General features: G+C 51.1%; 1 protein-coding gene across 1 annotated transcript; it reads left to right on the top strand.

The window, feature by feature from the left end:
• Positions 1 to 4,280: 4,280 nt before the first annotated feature.
• LOC133268366 (fatty-acid amide hydrolase 1-like) lies at positions 4,281 to 13,973 on the top strand. Its single transcript, XM_061451333.1, has 15 exons — positions 4,281 to 4,511; positions 5,599 to 5,712; positions 6,377 to 6,520; positions 6,837 to 6,970; positions 8,156 to 8,362; positions 8,789 to 8,829; positions 9,380 to 9,504; positions 9,718 to 9,843; positions 10,963 to 11,060; positions 11,459 to 11,555; positions 11,849 to 11,889; positions 12,474 to 12,513; positions 13,051 to 13,159; positions 13,471 to 13,616; positions 13,709 to 13,973. The coding sequence occupies exons 1-15, from the start codon at positions 4,341 to 4,343 to the stop codon at positions 13,835 to 13,837; spliced, it is 1,722 nt and encodes a 573-aa protein (XP_061307317.1). The 5' UTR covers positions 4,281 to 4,340; the 3' UTR covers positions 13,838 to 13,973.
• The last annotated feature ends 2,692 nt before the right edge of the window (positions 13,974 to 16,665 follow it).

Here is a 16,665-nt window from a genome sequence, read left to right on the forward strand (position 1 = left end):
CTCTCTTCCTCTGAGCTGCTGGAGTAATTACAGTGTAGTGGTGCCAGCACGAGGCATTTCTGCTGATGAATGCACTCAATCTAAGCACAGTTTTATGTATCATTAATTCCTTTAGCATTCAAAAACATAACTTTTTTGATGGCAGATAATACTGTAATCACTCACAATTGCCAATACAATTATCTTCATTCAGCTGTGTAAAACAAGTGCAGCAGTCATTTTTCCCACTTAAATTTTCTTTCTCTTTTTTTTTTCCCCTCTTAGTTTTTAATGTTCACACAAAATGGAAAGCTGTTTGGACTTAGGTTGCTGTCACACTGGCATTTCCCATTCCCTCATCTGCATAGAAAGGAGGTTTTCAGAGCCTGAAACTACTTGCTTAAAGTGTCCTCAGCAATCTTAGGGATCTCCCAAAGGATTTCCCCGTCCTAAAGACACGATTCCGATGATCTCTTGAACTTTTCCTTACTCTCCATCAAGCTACCATGCAAAAGCTGCCAGGTACACAAGGAACAAGAAAGTTTGAGCAAATATAAGCTGCACATGCCAAGTCATGGTCCTCTTTTAGGTCAGCTCCTCCTCTGCTGATGGAGAAAACACATGAGCACTCCTTAATCTGCTTCAGAACAGAGACCAGAAAGCTGGCACAAACTGGGTGTTCAACCTGCTTATGGTAAGTCAGATACTCCAGCCTGAAGCAGATTTGGGAGCAACCAGCCCTCCCACTAGCACAGCTCTGGAGCACAGTGAAGAGGACTAACAGCTACTATAGGCAGGGACAACCACAAAGTGAACAGCTTGGTTGAAACAACCATTTCCTTGCAGGGGCCAAAGGAATCCCTTCCACACGACACTTCTTTCCTGAGCTGCTGGACAGCCTTCTTGGAGGGGTTAAACTCCAGCTCCAAGAGGAGCTGCTTCACCTCCTTGTGGATCATGTTGAGGAATCCCAGCTGAGTGTCAGGAACCTACAAGAAAAGGAGAAAAGAAGCAGGAGGGACTGATGGCTGTTGTAAATGAAGCTTGGATCTTCTTCCAGAGGGCCAGATCCCAGGAAAGGGATTAGTGGCAGCTGGTGGCAGGAGCAGGTTGTTAACCTCTGGGAAACCATCTAATAGCAATGGGGTGAAGCGGAAGAACAGAAATGTATAAACTCCTGGGTGAACAGTGAACAATTTTTTATCATTTCTTCTGAAATAAGAGGCAGGAAATGAAATCAGCCAAGAGCAGCAAACAGGAGGTGTCACTTTCTTGTAACATGTGGATAAACTGTGGATCTCCCTGCTGCAGGATGCCCTGAGTGCCAGAATCTGATTACTTCACACCAGAAATATCTGTATGAGCGTACAATTATTAGTCACTGAAACCTGACCTCTGGCTTGAGACTTCTGGCACACCAAGAGATGGCATTAAGGAACACATTGCTGTGTGTTTGCCATGCCCTTGGCGTCTGCTCTGGTGTCAGATAAATGGGAGCTAGCTGGTTCTTCAGCTCAAGGCAGTCCAGCTGATGGTGTGTGATTTGTCAGGGTTAGAAGAAAGTGATGCCTTTCTGCCCCTCCTTTGGTAACCACAAGGTTACAGCATCTCTGCAGTGCGGTGGTACCCACCCAGTTGCAACTCTGTGGACACAGAGAGGGGTATGAACAATGCGGAAGGAAGCTTTCACAAATCCAACTGATCTGTTTTGCCCTCCCTTAGCCACAGGCTCCAGCCCTGCCAGGCAGAGGATGTGCAGGGGCAGGATTTATGGTGTTTCCAGCACCCTAAGACTCACGGCAGCGGGGTTGGAACTATATGATCTTTAAGGTCCCTTCCCAACCCAAACTATTCTACGATTCAAGCCCCTTATGCTTCTGGACATAACAGCAGAAAAACTCCACTTGCTCACCCAGCAAGGACATGCCCGTGTCTCAAAGGGACATCAGAGCATCACTCACCCCACCAGCTGGTCCCCTATCCCAGCCCATGGGGAGCAAGGCCAGACCCATTTTACTTCTGTTAAATGGTCCCAGCCCCATCCTCTGGGACAGGATGTCCCCATCCATGACCTGCCTATACCGGAGCCCCCCCATCCTCTGCCTCGTCCCATCCACTGGCCCCTGCCTGCTGGTGACTGGGTCACAGCAGAGACCAGCTGCATTTTGGGGTTTTCCCATGCCCTGGGTTAACCTCCTGGAGCTGGCCAGCCCCAGCAGAGCTACAAACCCTGACACTGTCCTGCCTTATGCCTCAACCCCATTTATTCAGCCCCATACACTTGCCCTGGAGAGGGGAGAAGGGGGTCTCAGGCAGCAGCTTGTGGAGCCAAAGGAGCTCCAAATATAAAGCTTGTGTTTTGTTTTCTTCCCTTTGACAAGCCGTACAGCAGAAGTTGAAAACTCCTCCTGCGTGACAGGTTTTAAGCAGGGTTTAAACAGGGGGGAAGGAGGTTGGAGAAGCAATTTTGTCTTGCAGCAGAACTGTTTGCTAAATTCTCTTTCTCTAAAGTTCACCGCTTTTCCTGTTTTCTTGTTCAAAGGCTTCAGGTGCTCCTGGTTTTACAGCCTGCAGGGAAGCAGCCCTGTTTTGGCATTGTGCTGCCGTGAGGTGAGATCAGTGCAGCTGAGGAGTGCACAAAGCCTCCTGTGCGAGAAAGAGCGAGGAGATAGGGATCACAGCATCTGTTCTCACCAACCCTGAGCCAATTCTGTCCTCCTGGCAAGGGCACCCCAACCAACGCTGCTCCCCTCACAGTATCTTCTGTCCCAAGTATGGGACTGTAGTGCCCTTGGAAGCTCTGTTACTGGGCCCCACAGTCTGAAAGAGGTGAGGAGGGAATAAAAAGAAGAAAAACAGTGGGAAAACAAAGGCTGTTTTGCATGTAATTTCCTTGACCCAGATTACAGGGAGCTGCTTATCCTCAAACACAGAGCAAGAAGCCGTAGACCACAAATTCAGTGAGGGCTGAATACTTCCAAGGCTCCAGCAAAGAGACACGGGATGCTGTGGATGTACAGCACAGCACTTCCCTCCAGGAGAGCCGCTCTCTGGCACAAGCTGCTCAGGTGCTGCTACACCAGCCCTGATGACCTCAAGGCTGAAGTAAAGACAATGGCCTGAGTAATTACACCAAGAAAACCAGGCCTGGGGGTATTAATTCCATCACATTTCCTAGCTCAGCATCTGCCCAGGTGTGGTTTAGGCATGACTCATCCCTGGGAGGCAGACGGAGAAAGAAGACATCTCAAATCCTTCCCAACAGGTTTTCCACAATCCTACAGGCAGCATCTGAACTGGATAGCTTGAAACAGTTCCTGATGAGCTTTTGCAAGCGGTGAAGGTTTTTTAAGGACAGATCCCAAATGGGGCTGGTGGCAAACAAATTCTCTTGGAGGCCCCAGCAGCACTCGCTGCCCTGCCTGAGCAGGGATGCCAGATTTTGATGCTGCAAGCTGCAGAACTTTGCAAAGCACAGGCGCACCCATGCTCAGTCATAAAGTCGAATTTGCTGGGCACAGGCTGGGATGCTTATTCTATTCCCCACATAGCTGCTTGGCTTTAAGAATCGCAAAGGATGTGGGTAACTTTGGGATTCCCCCACACACACACTTCTTTGATGCTCCTACTGAAGATAACACCCAGAGGGGCTGAGGTCAAAGCATTGCTTGGGGCAGAGCAGCATAAATAAACCTGATCAGCGAGAGGGTGAAGGGTCTGGAGCACAAGTCTGATGAGGAACTGCTGAGGGAACTGGGGTCATTCAGCCTGGAGAAAAGGAAGCTCAGGGGAGACTTTATCACTCTACATCTACTTGAAAGGAGGGCGGAGAGGGGAGGTGGCTGGTCTCTTCTCCCTAGTAACAAGTGACAGGACAAGAGGTAACAGCCTCAACCTGTGCATGGAGAGGTTGAGTGGATATTGAGAGAAATTTCTTCCCCAAGAGGGCGATGAGGCATTCGAACAGGCTGCCCAGGGCAGTGGTGAAATCACCATCCCTGGAAGTGCTAAAAACACACGTGGATGAGGCTTTTAGTGACACGGTTTAGTGGTGGACTTGGCAGTGCTGGAGTTGGTCTCAAAGGTCTTTTCCAACTTCATTGATCCTATGACTCTACAGAGCCCACCCGTCACAGCGAGGGCTGCACTTTCACCGCAGAGCTTTTCCTGCTCCTGCATCCCCTCCCTGCTGCCGAGTCAGCAAACGGGTTAAATCCCTTCCCACGCAGCCCCACCTCTCCCGACCGGGATCCTCCCCAGGTTTTCCCTCCCTCTTCCCCACCTCCCTCCAGCCTCTGTGCCTCGGAGCCGGTGGTCGGGTCGCTCGCTCGCTCGGTCGGTGGGTGCCGGGCAGTGCCGCCATGCGGCTGCCGCTGCCCGCCGTGCTCTGCTGCTCGGCCGCCAGCCTCCTGCTGCTGCTGCTGCGATGGCGGCGGCGGAGCGGGCTCTGGAGGAAGGTGAAGGCGGCGCGGCAGAGGCAGGAGCGCAGCCTGGTGCAGATGGAGATGGCCGTGCAGCGCTTTCGGGAGCAGGTGGGTGCGATGAGCCGCGCTTCTCCCTTCAACACCCGGCTCCTCGCCCTTCCCTTTAGCGTGCCCTGGGCAGGGGGGTGTCCGTGCAAGGGGCAGCTGCCGCGCTGGTATGGAGCTGTTTGGGGTTCAGTTTTGTTACTGTTTTCCCGTCCTAAATCCGTGTGGGCACGCACCCGCACGCAGCGATCCCCTCTGTAGCAGGGATGGGGGAAACGCGCCGTGGGGCAGCCGGTGCGCTGGGGACAGCAGGAGCACATAGTAACCGGCACCGAGGAGAAGGAAATCCCTGCTCCTTGTCTGAAAGCTTCCCGGTGGGAGGCTCGGCCTCGCTGCTGAGGTGGCGGTAGCAGAAGGGGAAAGGCAGTGTGTTGTCAGCACAGCGGTCACGCAGCCCGCGGACTCTGCTCGTGAGGTCGAAGAGGGTGAGGATGCGATGACCCTAGTGCCCCAAACTCCTGCTCAACCTCGCTGTTCCCACTGCAGTCCTATCATACTGCTCTGCCTGTGGTTGGAGTGGGCTCCCTCGGTTCAGAGTCCAGCCTGGGGGATGAGGTCTGATGTTTTTTCTCGTGGTGTTTGGTAGGTAGTGAGTAAATCTCTGCTGACCCCTAAAATGACCTCTCTGCTGTCAGCTGAGGGGCTCCCTGTTTTGAGCGCTTCCCTGTAGGGTATCTTGGTGATGCCAGGAGAAGAGTTAGCCACAAGTCTGCTTTTGTTTCTTGCTGGAGCAATATCTATAACCATGCTGCCAGTTCCCACTGTAATTCAACAGAGACCAATCCCCTCAGGCCTGGACAAGACCTGTCTGAACAAAGCTGCACAAAAGGCTTTCTCTTAAGCTGCAGGTACTTGGTGGAGCCAGTCTGGCGAGAAAGACAAGGCTTTAGAAAGCCTGGGCTACTGCTGGCCCTGCAGGTTTCATGTCCTCCTCACTGTTAGGAGGAGGATCATTGCTATGAGGCATATATTGCCTTTGACCAGTAAATGGCAGATGTTTTTGAATGGGTTACAGCGTGCACCAAGGGGAGAGGAGGAGCCTACCAGCTGAGGTAGAGGTGTGTCATTGACTTTTCAACTTTTCCCTTAGCATCCTTCTGTGAACGTGGTCTCCATCCTCAATCTGCCTTTGCCAGAGCTCACCAAGAAACTCCGGGATGGCTCCCTACCTCTGGAGCACGTCTTCTATGCCTATGTGGGCAAGGTGAGCAGCAAGGGTGGTGGGCAGCGTCTAAACACGTGGTGGGGCTGGCTCTTTATGATGCTGAGCACATGTTCACTGGTTAGTGCTGGGCTTTTCATGCTTTCCTGTGAGTGAGGAGAGAGCTGGGCATCTTGCTGCCACGGCTCTCAGCTTGGTTTGGAGCAGAAGGGAACAGCAAGTTCAGTATCTGGGGAGCCCACACCTTCCTAGGGGCAGATATAGCTACAGAGAAGTTGCAAAGCACTGCTATTGTCCCCCCTCCATTTCCAAATGTGTTGTGAAACCCCAAAGACTCAGTGTCCACTTTCATTCTCTACTTTTTCCGTAATGCCCTGATCACCTCCTGGATTCCCATTTTAGGGTTATAATTTTATACCACCCTAGAAGCTCAATCAAGAGAATAGCCTTTGTTATCCTGCTGGGCTGACTGCCTCTCTTCATCACACACCAGATGGTGCTTTGGGCCTTCCTGTGTCCAGGGAGCATTTTAGAGTTTGGCATGAAAATGTCTTGGAAAGGAACAGAAAGGCTGCCCTGATACAGGCTGCCCAGATGGGGAGGCGGAAAAGGGTGGAAAAGAGGAAGTGTCCTCTGCAAACCAGAAGGCTGTTCTGTAATGCTGCAGGCTGTGTCTCACCTATGGGCTTTGCCTGCTTTCCCCAAGGCCCTGCAAATGGCCACAGAAACCAACTGCATCACAGAGTACCTGCAGGAAAGCGAGACCCAGGTCCAGAAAGCGAAGCCAGTGGGAAAGCTGGGCTTGCTCTATGGGGTGCCTGTCAGCCTCAAAGACTCCATCGACTGCCAGGTAACCACATGTATCCTGACATCCCTGGGGTTGGAAGTTTGGTGGCAGGGGGAGGTTTGACCTCAGCATCTGGCTTGACCTTGTCGTAGCTGATGTGGGAGAGCATACCCTGGCAGGTGATGGTGTTTGCTGCCCATCTCCCATATAAGCCAACAGAGAAGGCTGATCAGATTTACTACCAATACACGATGCAATGTGTGTATGATGGGTGGGTTGTTGGAAATGCATGCACATGCTTTTATATATATCTCTATGTATATGGTGTTGGGGGAATTGCAATCTTCCATTTGGAAACTTCATTTTCCCGTTTTCCCAGGGTCATGATTCCACATTAGGGTTTATAAAAAACATCAATAAACCCGTGGCAGAGGACAGCGTGGTGGTGCAGGTGCTCAGGAGGCAGGGGGCAATTCCGTTTGTCAAAACCAACGTTCCCCAGTCCCTCATCAGGTAGGTGGGCGCCCCATTCCTTCAGCGTGGTGGCACCTCTCCTTCCCTCATCTCAAATGAGAGCTTCTATCAAGTCCAATTTTAATTTCCCCCCTTCTTTTTCAGTAACATTTGGTCCCCATTCTTGGTGTCTTTTAAGTTTCACTTTTAGAAGTGAACACGTTTACGCTAAGGATGGAAATTAACTCTAGCTCCAAATGAAATAAAGGAGAAGAGAGAAATCAGTGCCCTTCTTTCCTGTGCTGGGTGTTTTTAAATCACTTTCTTTTCTCTCTTTAAAATTAACCTCTCATCCCTGGCAGTGTGCAAGGCCAGGTTGGACGAAGCCTTGGGTGCCATGGTTTAGTGTGAGGTGTCCCCCCCCATGGCAGGGGGGTTGGAACTGGATGGTCTTAAGGTCCTTTCCAACCCTAACTATTATTCTATGATTCTATGCTCCTGTTAACTGTACAGTGCCAATGCATATTCATGGAAGAGGAAGCTAGTTAAGCTAATGACCTTAAATTATCCTGCCTCCAAACCTCCTGCTCTATCTGGCAAGACCTCTCTTGATGTCATTGATCTAGGGTGAGGTCAGGTGTGCTCTGCTGAACAGCCACCCTGCTACTGCCCTTGGGTCCTACTAAGTGAACTCTGTCAAATGGAATGGATGACTATTGCCCAAGCCGTATGAAATGCCTTCCTTAAGGTGACACAGCAGTTACTGAGCATGTCTAAAAAAGCCATACAAAGAGTTTGCCTCAGGGATTATCAGATTTTCCACCACTTCCTGGGGGATTCCAATGTTCAAATATCACTGCAGCTGGCATTTGGCATGTTCCCAAGCAGGGGCTAAGCAGTGCCTCCCCTCAGGTGGGGTACTGGCTGCTTTGGATGTCCTGTAGCACTTGGGACCACCTGAACAGGAAGGCTCTCCAACAAGAGGGTTGATGTATGTGTGCTGCCAGAGGGTCTGTCTGGGCAAGGCTTGATGACACTGAAATGAGCTGGCAGTGAATTCAGGTCCTGGGACTGCCATGAAAAGGCTGGTGGGAAGCTTTGGGAAGTTCCCTCAGATGAAGTGTTATCAATCTAACAACTAATGATTTACCTCATTACCTTCTGAAGATCTTTTTGTAGTGGCTGGTGTCCATGTCAGATAGCAACGTTCCTCTCATTGCAATCTCTCTCTTGCTCTCTCTTTAGCTATGACTGCAATAACTTAATCTTTGGTCAGACATTCAACCCGCTGCTCTACACCAGAAGCCCCGGTGGCTCTACTGGTGGAGAAGGGGCACTTATAGGAGGAGGTGGGTCCATCTTGGGCTTCGGGACGGATTTAGGAGGGAGCCTGCGTTTCCCTGCTGCCTTCTGTGGGATCTGTGCATTCAAACCCACTGGGAACAGACTCAGGTACTGTGAGCAATGGGGTAATGTCTCTGGATGAGACCCACTGTCACCCTATTGACTGCTGTGCTGTGCTGCTCCTGTGGGCAAGGAGGAGCTCAGGAGGAACTACAAAGGGCTTGTTTCCCCCTTCTGCCTGGATGTCTTCTGGGGGCTATACAAAGGGAAGCATTGGTTTCCCCAGAGTGGAGATGGGGAAACCTCTCCACCTGCATGCTAAGGGGGTGCTCATTCCTGTCTGAGAGGGCATAAATCATTCTGGGTTAGGTTGGGTCCCTCCTGGACATCCCCTTGGCCCTTCCTTCTTGCCAACCTCTGCATCTGCAGAGGGAAGGCAGTGTTTTCATTACCACCTACTACTGCTTAAAGCCTTTCCCTTCAATGAAAACTACCCAGCTGCTGTATTTTGTCTCTCTTTTTTTTTCTTTGCAGTAAAAAAGGAGTAGTTTCTGGTGTCCCTGGGCAGAAGGCAGGTAGGAACTGATGGCTGGTCCCCAGGGAGGGCAGGGGTGAGAAGGACCCACAGCTGGCTATGGGGGACCTTTCCCAACACATTCAGAGAGAGAAGCAGGTTCCTTTTCAGGCACTGTTTCAGAAAGCCACCCCATGATTCCTGAGAAACTGGAATGTGTATGAGCCTAGAGGAGCTGTTTGCGTAACAACAAACCTCAACACGCCCTGTAACAACCAGATTGCTGTGTGGTGCCACTGCTCTGTGGGAGGTGGGATTAGCAGTCAAAGGGGGTGTCTTATGTTGTCCTTGTGTCATGATTGACAAAGCCTTTTGTCTCATTTTGTATATCATGAGATGGAGATGTCAGGGCACGTTGATGGATAACAGCTCTGGGCCCATAATGATAGGCCTGCTAATAAGAAGACATCTGTAAGCATCCCCAGCCCAGTTCTCTATGGGGAACAGTTGCCAACACTAGACTAAGTCAGATGATGCCAAGAGGCCCTTCAGGGGCAGGGCATGCCCTCAACAGACCCCAACCACGAATGCTCTCTTCTGATCTCTTCCAGTGACTGCAGCAGTTGGGCCGATAGCAAAAGACGTGGAAAGCCTGGCTCTATCCATGCGGGCGCTCCTGTGTGAGGACATGTTCAGCTTGGACAGTTCAGTGCCCCCCCTTCCCTTCAATGAAGAGGTAAAGGACCTCAAAGGGGGTGAAAGTCTCATGAGAAGAGCTGCTGTTGCTCAGGCTGAAAACATCAGTGGCTCACTGATGGGGGAGACCTCTGGGACCTGTGGGTGGCCATATGGATAAGAGGAATGCTGCTTTCCAGGCTCACCCTGCAGCAGGTGTTGGCTCCCGATGCCACTGACATCTATCCAGCTGGCACTCTCCTTTGCTTTGCAGATTTATTCCAGCACGCAGCCCCTCCGCATAGGCTACTATGAAACTGATTTCTTCACCATGCCAAGCCCTGCCATGAGACGTGCCATTCGGGAGACAAAGCAGCTATTGGAGGATGCTGGCCACACGGTAGGATGTTGCATGAACCCAATAGGTGTGTTGGATCTACCATGTTTTTGGGACCCATGGGTGAGCATCAAGCAAATTTGGCAAGGACAGGGGGCCTGGAATCCACTGTACTTTGATGAAAGTAGATAGCTGCTTCTGGAAAAGAGAAACTGTTTATGCTGCAACTTGACTTCTGTTCTTGGCAGGATCTCAGAGCTCTTTAAGTGCTGGTGAACACAAAAGGGAGCCCACCCCGATACTTAACATGCTGAGGAATAGACACACTGCAGTGTGACTTGTCTGTACTGTGGGTGCATTTGCTCACACCTTGGCTGAGATCTGCATTCTCCTAGGTGCTGTACAATGTGGGTCCTGAGGAAGTGCCCACAGAGCTTACAGAGTCCTCAGTATGATTACTGTCAGGTCAGCATGTTTTCTGAGCCTGATGGACCACCTCTCTTAGTGGCTGTGATGAGCCGTCGTCTAAGTATTTGCTTAGTCTATTCTCAAGCCAATTTTACTGCTTCTGCATCATGGCAAACAGTTCCACAGATCTACTGCATTTTGCATGAAAAGCCACCTCCTGGTTTTGTATCTGGAGACAAGGACCTAAGGAGAAAATTAAAGGGCAGTTGCAGGTGGCTGACCAATATAGGCAGGCAGTCCCATATTGAACCAGACCCATTCCTAGGGTCTCGGGTTTCTGGGATGCTGAGCAGAGATTGTCTTCTTGCTCCTCTCTGCCATCTCCCATGCGTGAGGCATGGTTGTGGCTGAATACCTCCCCCTTACCCTTGCACAGGGATCAGGAGTGAAATGGGGAGCACAGACTCGGGCTCTCTGTCACCCACTGCCAGTTTTGAGGGACCTTTGTGCCTTGGGGCTGCTTGGACATGAGGGGGCCAAGCCCATCCTGTATCTTCTGACTCATTGGTTGTTGCTCCAAGGGAGAGCAGTCTTTTCAGGGAAGGATGGATGGGATGGGGAGGACCTGGTGGCCTTCAATGCTGGAGGGAGGCTTTCCTGCGGGTTTGTCAGGAAATCCTGAGCCCAGCTTGGCCAGTTGAGAGCACTCACTGGCTTCTCTCAAACAGCTTGCTTGTGCTTGTGCCACTGACTCCTCTTCTGTTGTCCTTCCAGCTGGTGCCCTTCGAGCTCATGAATGTGGACTATGCATTCTTTAACTTCTGTGTCAAGGGAGTGTTTGCAGATGGGGGTGCCAGCTTCCTCAGGAAGTTGTAAGTATAGCCTGGAATGGTTTGGTGGGATCAGTACCTCTCTATAAAAATCCTCCCTAGGGTATGGCTAGCATCTGGATACGCATAGCAGATCTACTGGATGTAGATATGCTAATATGCACTGGGATTTACTGGGGAGCTTGCTATAAAGTGATTCAGCTGAACCTTGGTCCCTTTGGGATTGTTATCAGCCTTTACAGATGTAAGGAAACTGGATGATGATATTGTATAAACACTGTGAGAAACACAAGAATGGAGCAAACCTCTTTTTGTCACTTAGATATGCTGTTCAGAGGGGCTGGCCTGGTGAAAGCTGTGATTGCTTTACTTTGTGAAAGCTGTGATCTTCTCTGGTTGCTTCCTAACGCTACTCAGCTAAATGCCCTTTCGTCTTTCAGCAAAGGGGAGCTGGAGGAAAGCAGCCTGGGGCTGCTCTGGTTGATGAAGTCTCCAAACTGGCTGAAAAATGTCCTCTCTTGGATCACCAAACCCTTTGTAAGGTCCATTTCTTTATAGCATAGATGGAATTAAGCAGTAAGTGGTGAATACTTGGTCTTCCATTGCAGTAAGGCTTTCCTGTAGACAAGTCACTAAGCGTTGCTTACTCCCTGTGCTTAGGCACATATCCAGATGGGAGAGATGCTATTTCTGCTCCTCCTCTCCCCACTCTGGGGAAAACCCTCAAGTCCTGTTTGAGCACTGAGTCAGCAGCTTGTATTTGTGATGGAGCTAACCCAGAGAACAGGCTGGGATTGATTGTTTTCTTTCTTTGACTTTCTCCTCCTCAGATGCCTCGATTTTCAGCCATGCTAGCGAGTATGAGAGCAAAGTGAGTAAATCTGAGCCTGAGCTAATGTGTGAAGATTTGTGTTTGTCTTCTGGAGAGCAGCACTGTTTTTTATAGCAGGTGTGCTGCCCCAGCTGCATGCATCTGAGAAGGCAGAAGACACAAGGGTGGGAGCAGTTTATGTCAACACCATAACCCTGCAGGGTTTGGCAAACTGCTCTAGTACTGAGGATGAGAATGAGGGTGGAGGCTCACAGCCTCCTGCTTAGGAAATGAATGCAGCCTGTGATAAATGAATACAGTGTCAGCTTCAGCACTGGTTAATGCATCTGTCATGCCAGGAGGGAGGGATGCTGTAAGATGAAAAGAAGGTAAATAGAAAGGGAGGGTGGCTGGCTCTTCCTTGCTTCAGTGTTGGGCAGTTATTGGCACTTGTCTGACCAAACCAAAAGGAAACCTGGCAGAGGAAAGCCAGGACTTCGTCAAAGTCCTCTGTTGCCTTGGCTGCAGCTCCATGAACACAGCTAGCCTGTGCCCATCTGCTTTTTGATGCTCTTCCCTGCCCCTGAAGCTGGTCTTTGCAGCACTTCTTGATGCTTTTCATTGCTTTTGTTTATCTTTTTCAGCACAGTGGATCAAGTCTGGAGTCTTCATCGTGAAATTGAGGTAAAGTATTGCAATTTGGGGTTAGTTTTGGTTTTATTTCTCTTTGGAAAGAGGCAGATCCAGTACCCACCAAGGTTAGGAGATAAGTCACTGGTGATGTGAGTAGGAATATAGGTCACTCCTCAACAGATCTCACTTGGGTGTGCAAGTCCTCAGCACGTTTAAAGATTAGGGTGACACATGGACACATTCATGATCCTGAATCAGACCTGAATTTGTTAGCCCTATACTTAAAAACTTAGGCCATCAGCTGCAGCAGACTTGCCTTTATTTCCGTTCTGGTTTCCTCAAGACCCATGCCCATGTCCTACATCACCATGTGCCCTACACTCAGTCTTTCCCCACCTGCAGCTTTAGCAGTGGGGAGGGTGCTTTGTATGCTGGGAGACCTGTTGGCCAGGCAGCAAAAGGTGGCTGGGTTTTAACAGGATCAGGCCTTATGGCTGCTCCTGGGGAAGGGCTGAGAGCCCGGCTGGGTGCCCAGGGACCATGGGACAGTACATTCACCCCACTGACCACCAATGTGTTCCTCCTCAGGAGTTCAGCCAGCAGTTCACCACCCAGTGGAAGAAGCTGAACCTGGATGTCATGCTTTGTCCTATGCTGGGCCCAGCTCTTGGCATTGGCTACCCTCCAAAGCTCTCAGGTAGGATGGCCAATGGGGGGTTGTGCATCCAGCGTGCCCCTACAATGGCATTCAGTATCAATGAAAAGCATTTCTCCTCCTCCCATCACATCCGAAGGCACTGGCCAGTGGTGGGAAGAGCTCAGCTCTTGCAGCATCTATAACCCAAACCTATGGGGTACACCCAGGACAACCTCCCGGTGCATTTGGGAGCTAAGGGGAAGGTTTCCATCCTATAGTCCTGGATCCTACCTTGTTAGCTGGAAGCTTGTATATGCGATGAAGGGGTTCCCTGCAGCAGGCTGGCACTACAAGCTCCCTGTTTCCCGCAGTGGCAGTCAGCTACACCATGCTCTACAATGCCTTGGACTTCCCTGCTGGTGTGGTCCCTGTCACAATGGTGACAGATGAGGATGAGGAGGAGCTGAAGGGCTACCAGGGGTACTTTCGGGACTGGTGGGACCGCACCATGGCAAAGGTGAGTGGTGCCAGGTTCTCCTGGGGTACGAGCATCCTCATCCATTCCCCTGGACATCCCCCCGCCCTCTTCCCCTTCTGTTTGTGCCACAGGCTTTTCGCGGCAGCGTGGGGCTACCTGTGTCCGTGCAGTGCGTGGCCTTGCCGTGGCAGGAGGAGCTGTGCCTCCGGTTCATGAAGGAGGTGGAGACGCTCGTCCTGAAGAACAACAGTTTCATCTGAGTCCTGCATGCTCACCCGGAGCAGGATCCCAGCTAACAGTGCAGGACCTCCCTTGGTCTGACTTGCCGCAGGACTTGTGTTCCCCTCCGTGAGGATGCAGTGATGGCTGGGCTGGCTGCTGGCTTTGGGATGCAAGGGGAAAAGGGATGGGGACTCCATGGTGATGGGTGGAGCACTTACTGTCATTGTCCAATACAGTGGATTTTGTAATCGGAAAGTCTGTTATTCCAGGTCTCTGTGTGTGGGGAGGGATGGGAGTGGATTGTAATAACCCTCTCAACGCCTCCCAGGGTAGTACAAGAACAGGATCTTTCTCTTACAAACGGAGAAACTGAGGCACAGGGACTGGTTTTGTCCGAGATGTTCACACTCCTGCTTAGAATGCTGTAGGAAAAGGGATTTCCCCCTCTGTTCTCAGCTCCCAGAGGACAAAATCCGGTGTTTTCCCTGCTGCCAGACCAGCAATACGAGGTCAAAGCTCAGCCTGTGTGCAGGCTCTGGCAAGCAGGGAGGGAGCCGGCCCACTTCCCACGGTGCAGGGCTGCTGGCACCCTGCATGCCATGGAGGGGAGATCTGAAGTGATCGTGAACTCCCATCTCCTTCAGGCACCTCCTGCCACTTTCCCCACAGCAGAGAGGCGTGAAGCGCTTCAGCTCGCGGTACTGCATGTCTAAGGCAGTGTGCCGGGTCGGATGGCCAGCTGCGCAGCGTGTCCTGCACACCCTCTCTTCCCATTTGGCAGTGGGGCCACGCCAGTTTTTCCAGTGAGGATTCCAGCTACTGGCAGCCACTGCCACCAGGATTGGCAGCACCGGCTGCTCCAGGCAGGCTTCCAAGGGTGCTCTGGGAAGGGATACCACAAGGCAAAAGAGTGTTTTCCAGTGCAGCAGTGTCACAAGTGGATTATAACAAGCCTCTGGCAGGATTTCTGTTTGGGGTTTTTAATGTATTATTATTGTTTAAAGCAAAGGCATGCAGAAGGATGGGGTCTTCCCAAAGCTTGGCAGAAAGATTTATCCCAGCCTAGGGGAAAGCAGCCCCTAGGACCCTCATTCTTCATTAGCAGACTTTGAAAGGAGGAGGGAGTGAGTTCCAGGCATCCCAGGACTGAATGCTATGTAAAGCCAAGCCCCAGAAGAGCTTGGGTGAGGTTTGAACCAGCTGCAGGTGCTCCTTGCCCACACAGAAAATGCTGGATGGGGTTTGTCAGTTTGCAATTTAAAACTTAAGCCTGGAGGGGCTTGTCCCATCAGAGTCAATGCCACCTTCACCCATGCTCCTGGAGAGCCAAGCACTGCATCGCTCTCTTTAGTTTAACCGCTCTGCCCCTGGCACTGAGGTGGGCAGGGTGCAGGAGTCAAAACAATGGAGATACCAGTGGAACTGAACCAACAAACACGCTGGAAGCCCTGAGTGAACACCTCCAGCCAGCCATGGCACAATGCACTGGGCAGGGCCAAAGGTGCTGTGTGGCTTTGGGGATTGAGGTTGCCAATAGGGATCGGCTGCTAGCTGCTCCCAGGGGGAAGCTGGTGTGAAGGGCAGGGATGGGGCAATGAAGGCCACATCCCCCACAGTGGGTGACATCCACGTTGAGTTGTTTGGCTGTTCTTGTCTCTGGGAGGATCCTCCTTGCCTTTCCAGTAAGCACTCAGTTTCTGTACAAGGTCTTGCTTCTTCCCCAAGCTCCCCTCCCTGATGCCACAGGAATGATCCCACAGGACATGTCTGTAACAGGCAAGGTAACACGATAGCCTGATGGTCACTGGATTCTGGTCCCCAGACAAAATTGCACCAGACACCAATGATTATTACCCTGGATGAAGCCTCTTTACAAACTCTGCTAAATGTAGTGCCTGGAGCAGAGCCGGCATTGCTCCAGATACAGCAGTGTTGCCTTGCATCTTGGCAATGATCTTTGAGACATCCCCACTTCATTCCTTGGGGGCTTGCCAACCCTTGAGTCGTGAGGGAAGCTTAATTTCTTCAGCCTCTGCTTTCTCCACTAAGCCATGGGACAGTTCCATGCATCCAAGGCTGTGTGGTCCAGCTCCTTTGCTTTCTGCGGCTGGAGCATGGATTAGAAACTGGAGAGCAGATAGGATGCTGGGTCCATCAGAGGGGCTTCTCCAGAAATGCTTCCCCCTCTCCCCCCCAAAGGCATTTCAATGGGTTTGGTTTGGAAATGACACAGCAGTCATACTCTTTGAAGGCATCTTTTGATAGCTCCTTCCACACTGCCTTTCCAGAGTCAGTGTCCTGCTTGTACCTTCATGCTCTTTCTTCTTCTGAGCTCCTTGCTCTTCAATAGGTGAAGTTTCACTCCCTGCACCAGGTTCCCCATGACAAGTAGAGCTATGTAGTCCCAGGCTCAAAAGGCTGCACATGCTGCTGCCTAAGGGACAGAGATGATGGCAGAGCACCCCTAGTTAATGCACTTAAGTGCTACTTAATTATTAAACATGGGTGTAGTAGGGGTAGCCCAAACCTAGCTTGTTTACCAGCTGCCTCCTGTGTGTAGCCAGGTACAGCAGCAGCAGTGGCTTGAAGAAACACAGCCTTGCGGGATACCCCCCTGTCCTGGTTCAGCAGTAGCAGCCATTTTTCTCCTTAGTAGCCAGTGCAGTGCTGTGTTTTTGGCCTGGGAACAGTGCTGATAACACCGATGTTTTTAGTTGCTGCTCAGTAATGTTTAGTCTGACCAAGGACTTTCTGAGTCTCATGCTCTGCCAGGGGGGAGGGGAAGCCGGGAGGAAGCAGAGACAGGACAAAGAGGTATTCCATACCACAGCACATCATGCCCACTATATAAACTGGGGGAGTTACC

This window comes from Pezoporus flaviventris, unplaced genomic scaffold (genome assembly GCF_033815535.1).
Source record: "Pezoporus flaviventris isolate CSIRO_AGI_PZ_B2104156 unplaced genomic scaffold, CSIRO_AGI_Pfla_v1 ptg000013l, whole genome shotgun sequence".
NCBI classification, from domain to species: Eukaryota; Metazoa; Chordata; class Aves; order Psittaciformes; family Psittacidae; genus Pezoporus; species Pezoporus flaviventris.

What these genes read in the sequence shown, in the direction of transcription:
- LOC133268366 (XM_061451333.1), top strand. Translation starts at nt 4,341, where the DNA reads ATGCGGCTGCCGCTGCCCGCCGTGCTCTGCTGCTCGGCCGCCAGCCTC. An exon ending in GTTCCCCAGTCCCTCATCAG is followed by an intron (nt 6,971 to 8,155) that starts GTAGGTGGGCGC and finishes CTCTCTCTTTAG; the next exon opens with CTATGACTGCAATAACTTAA. An exon ending in CCCACTGGGAACAGACTCAG is followed by an intron (nt 8,363 to 8,788) that starts GTACTGTGAGCA and finishes TTTTCTTTGCAG; the next exon opens with TAAAAAAGGAGTAGTTTCTG.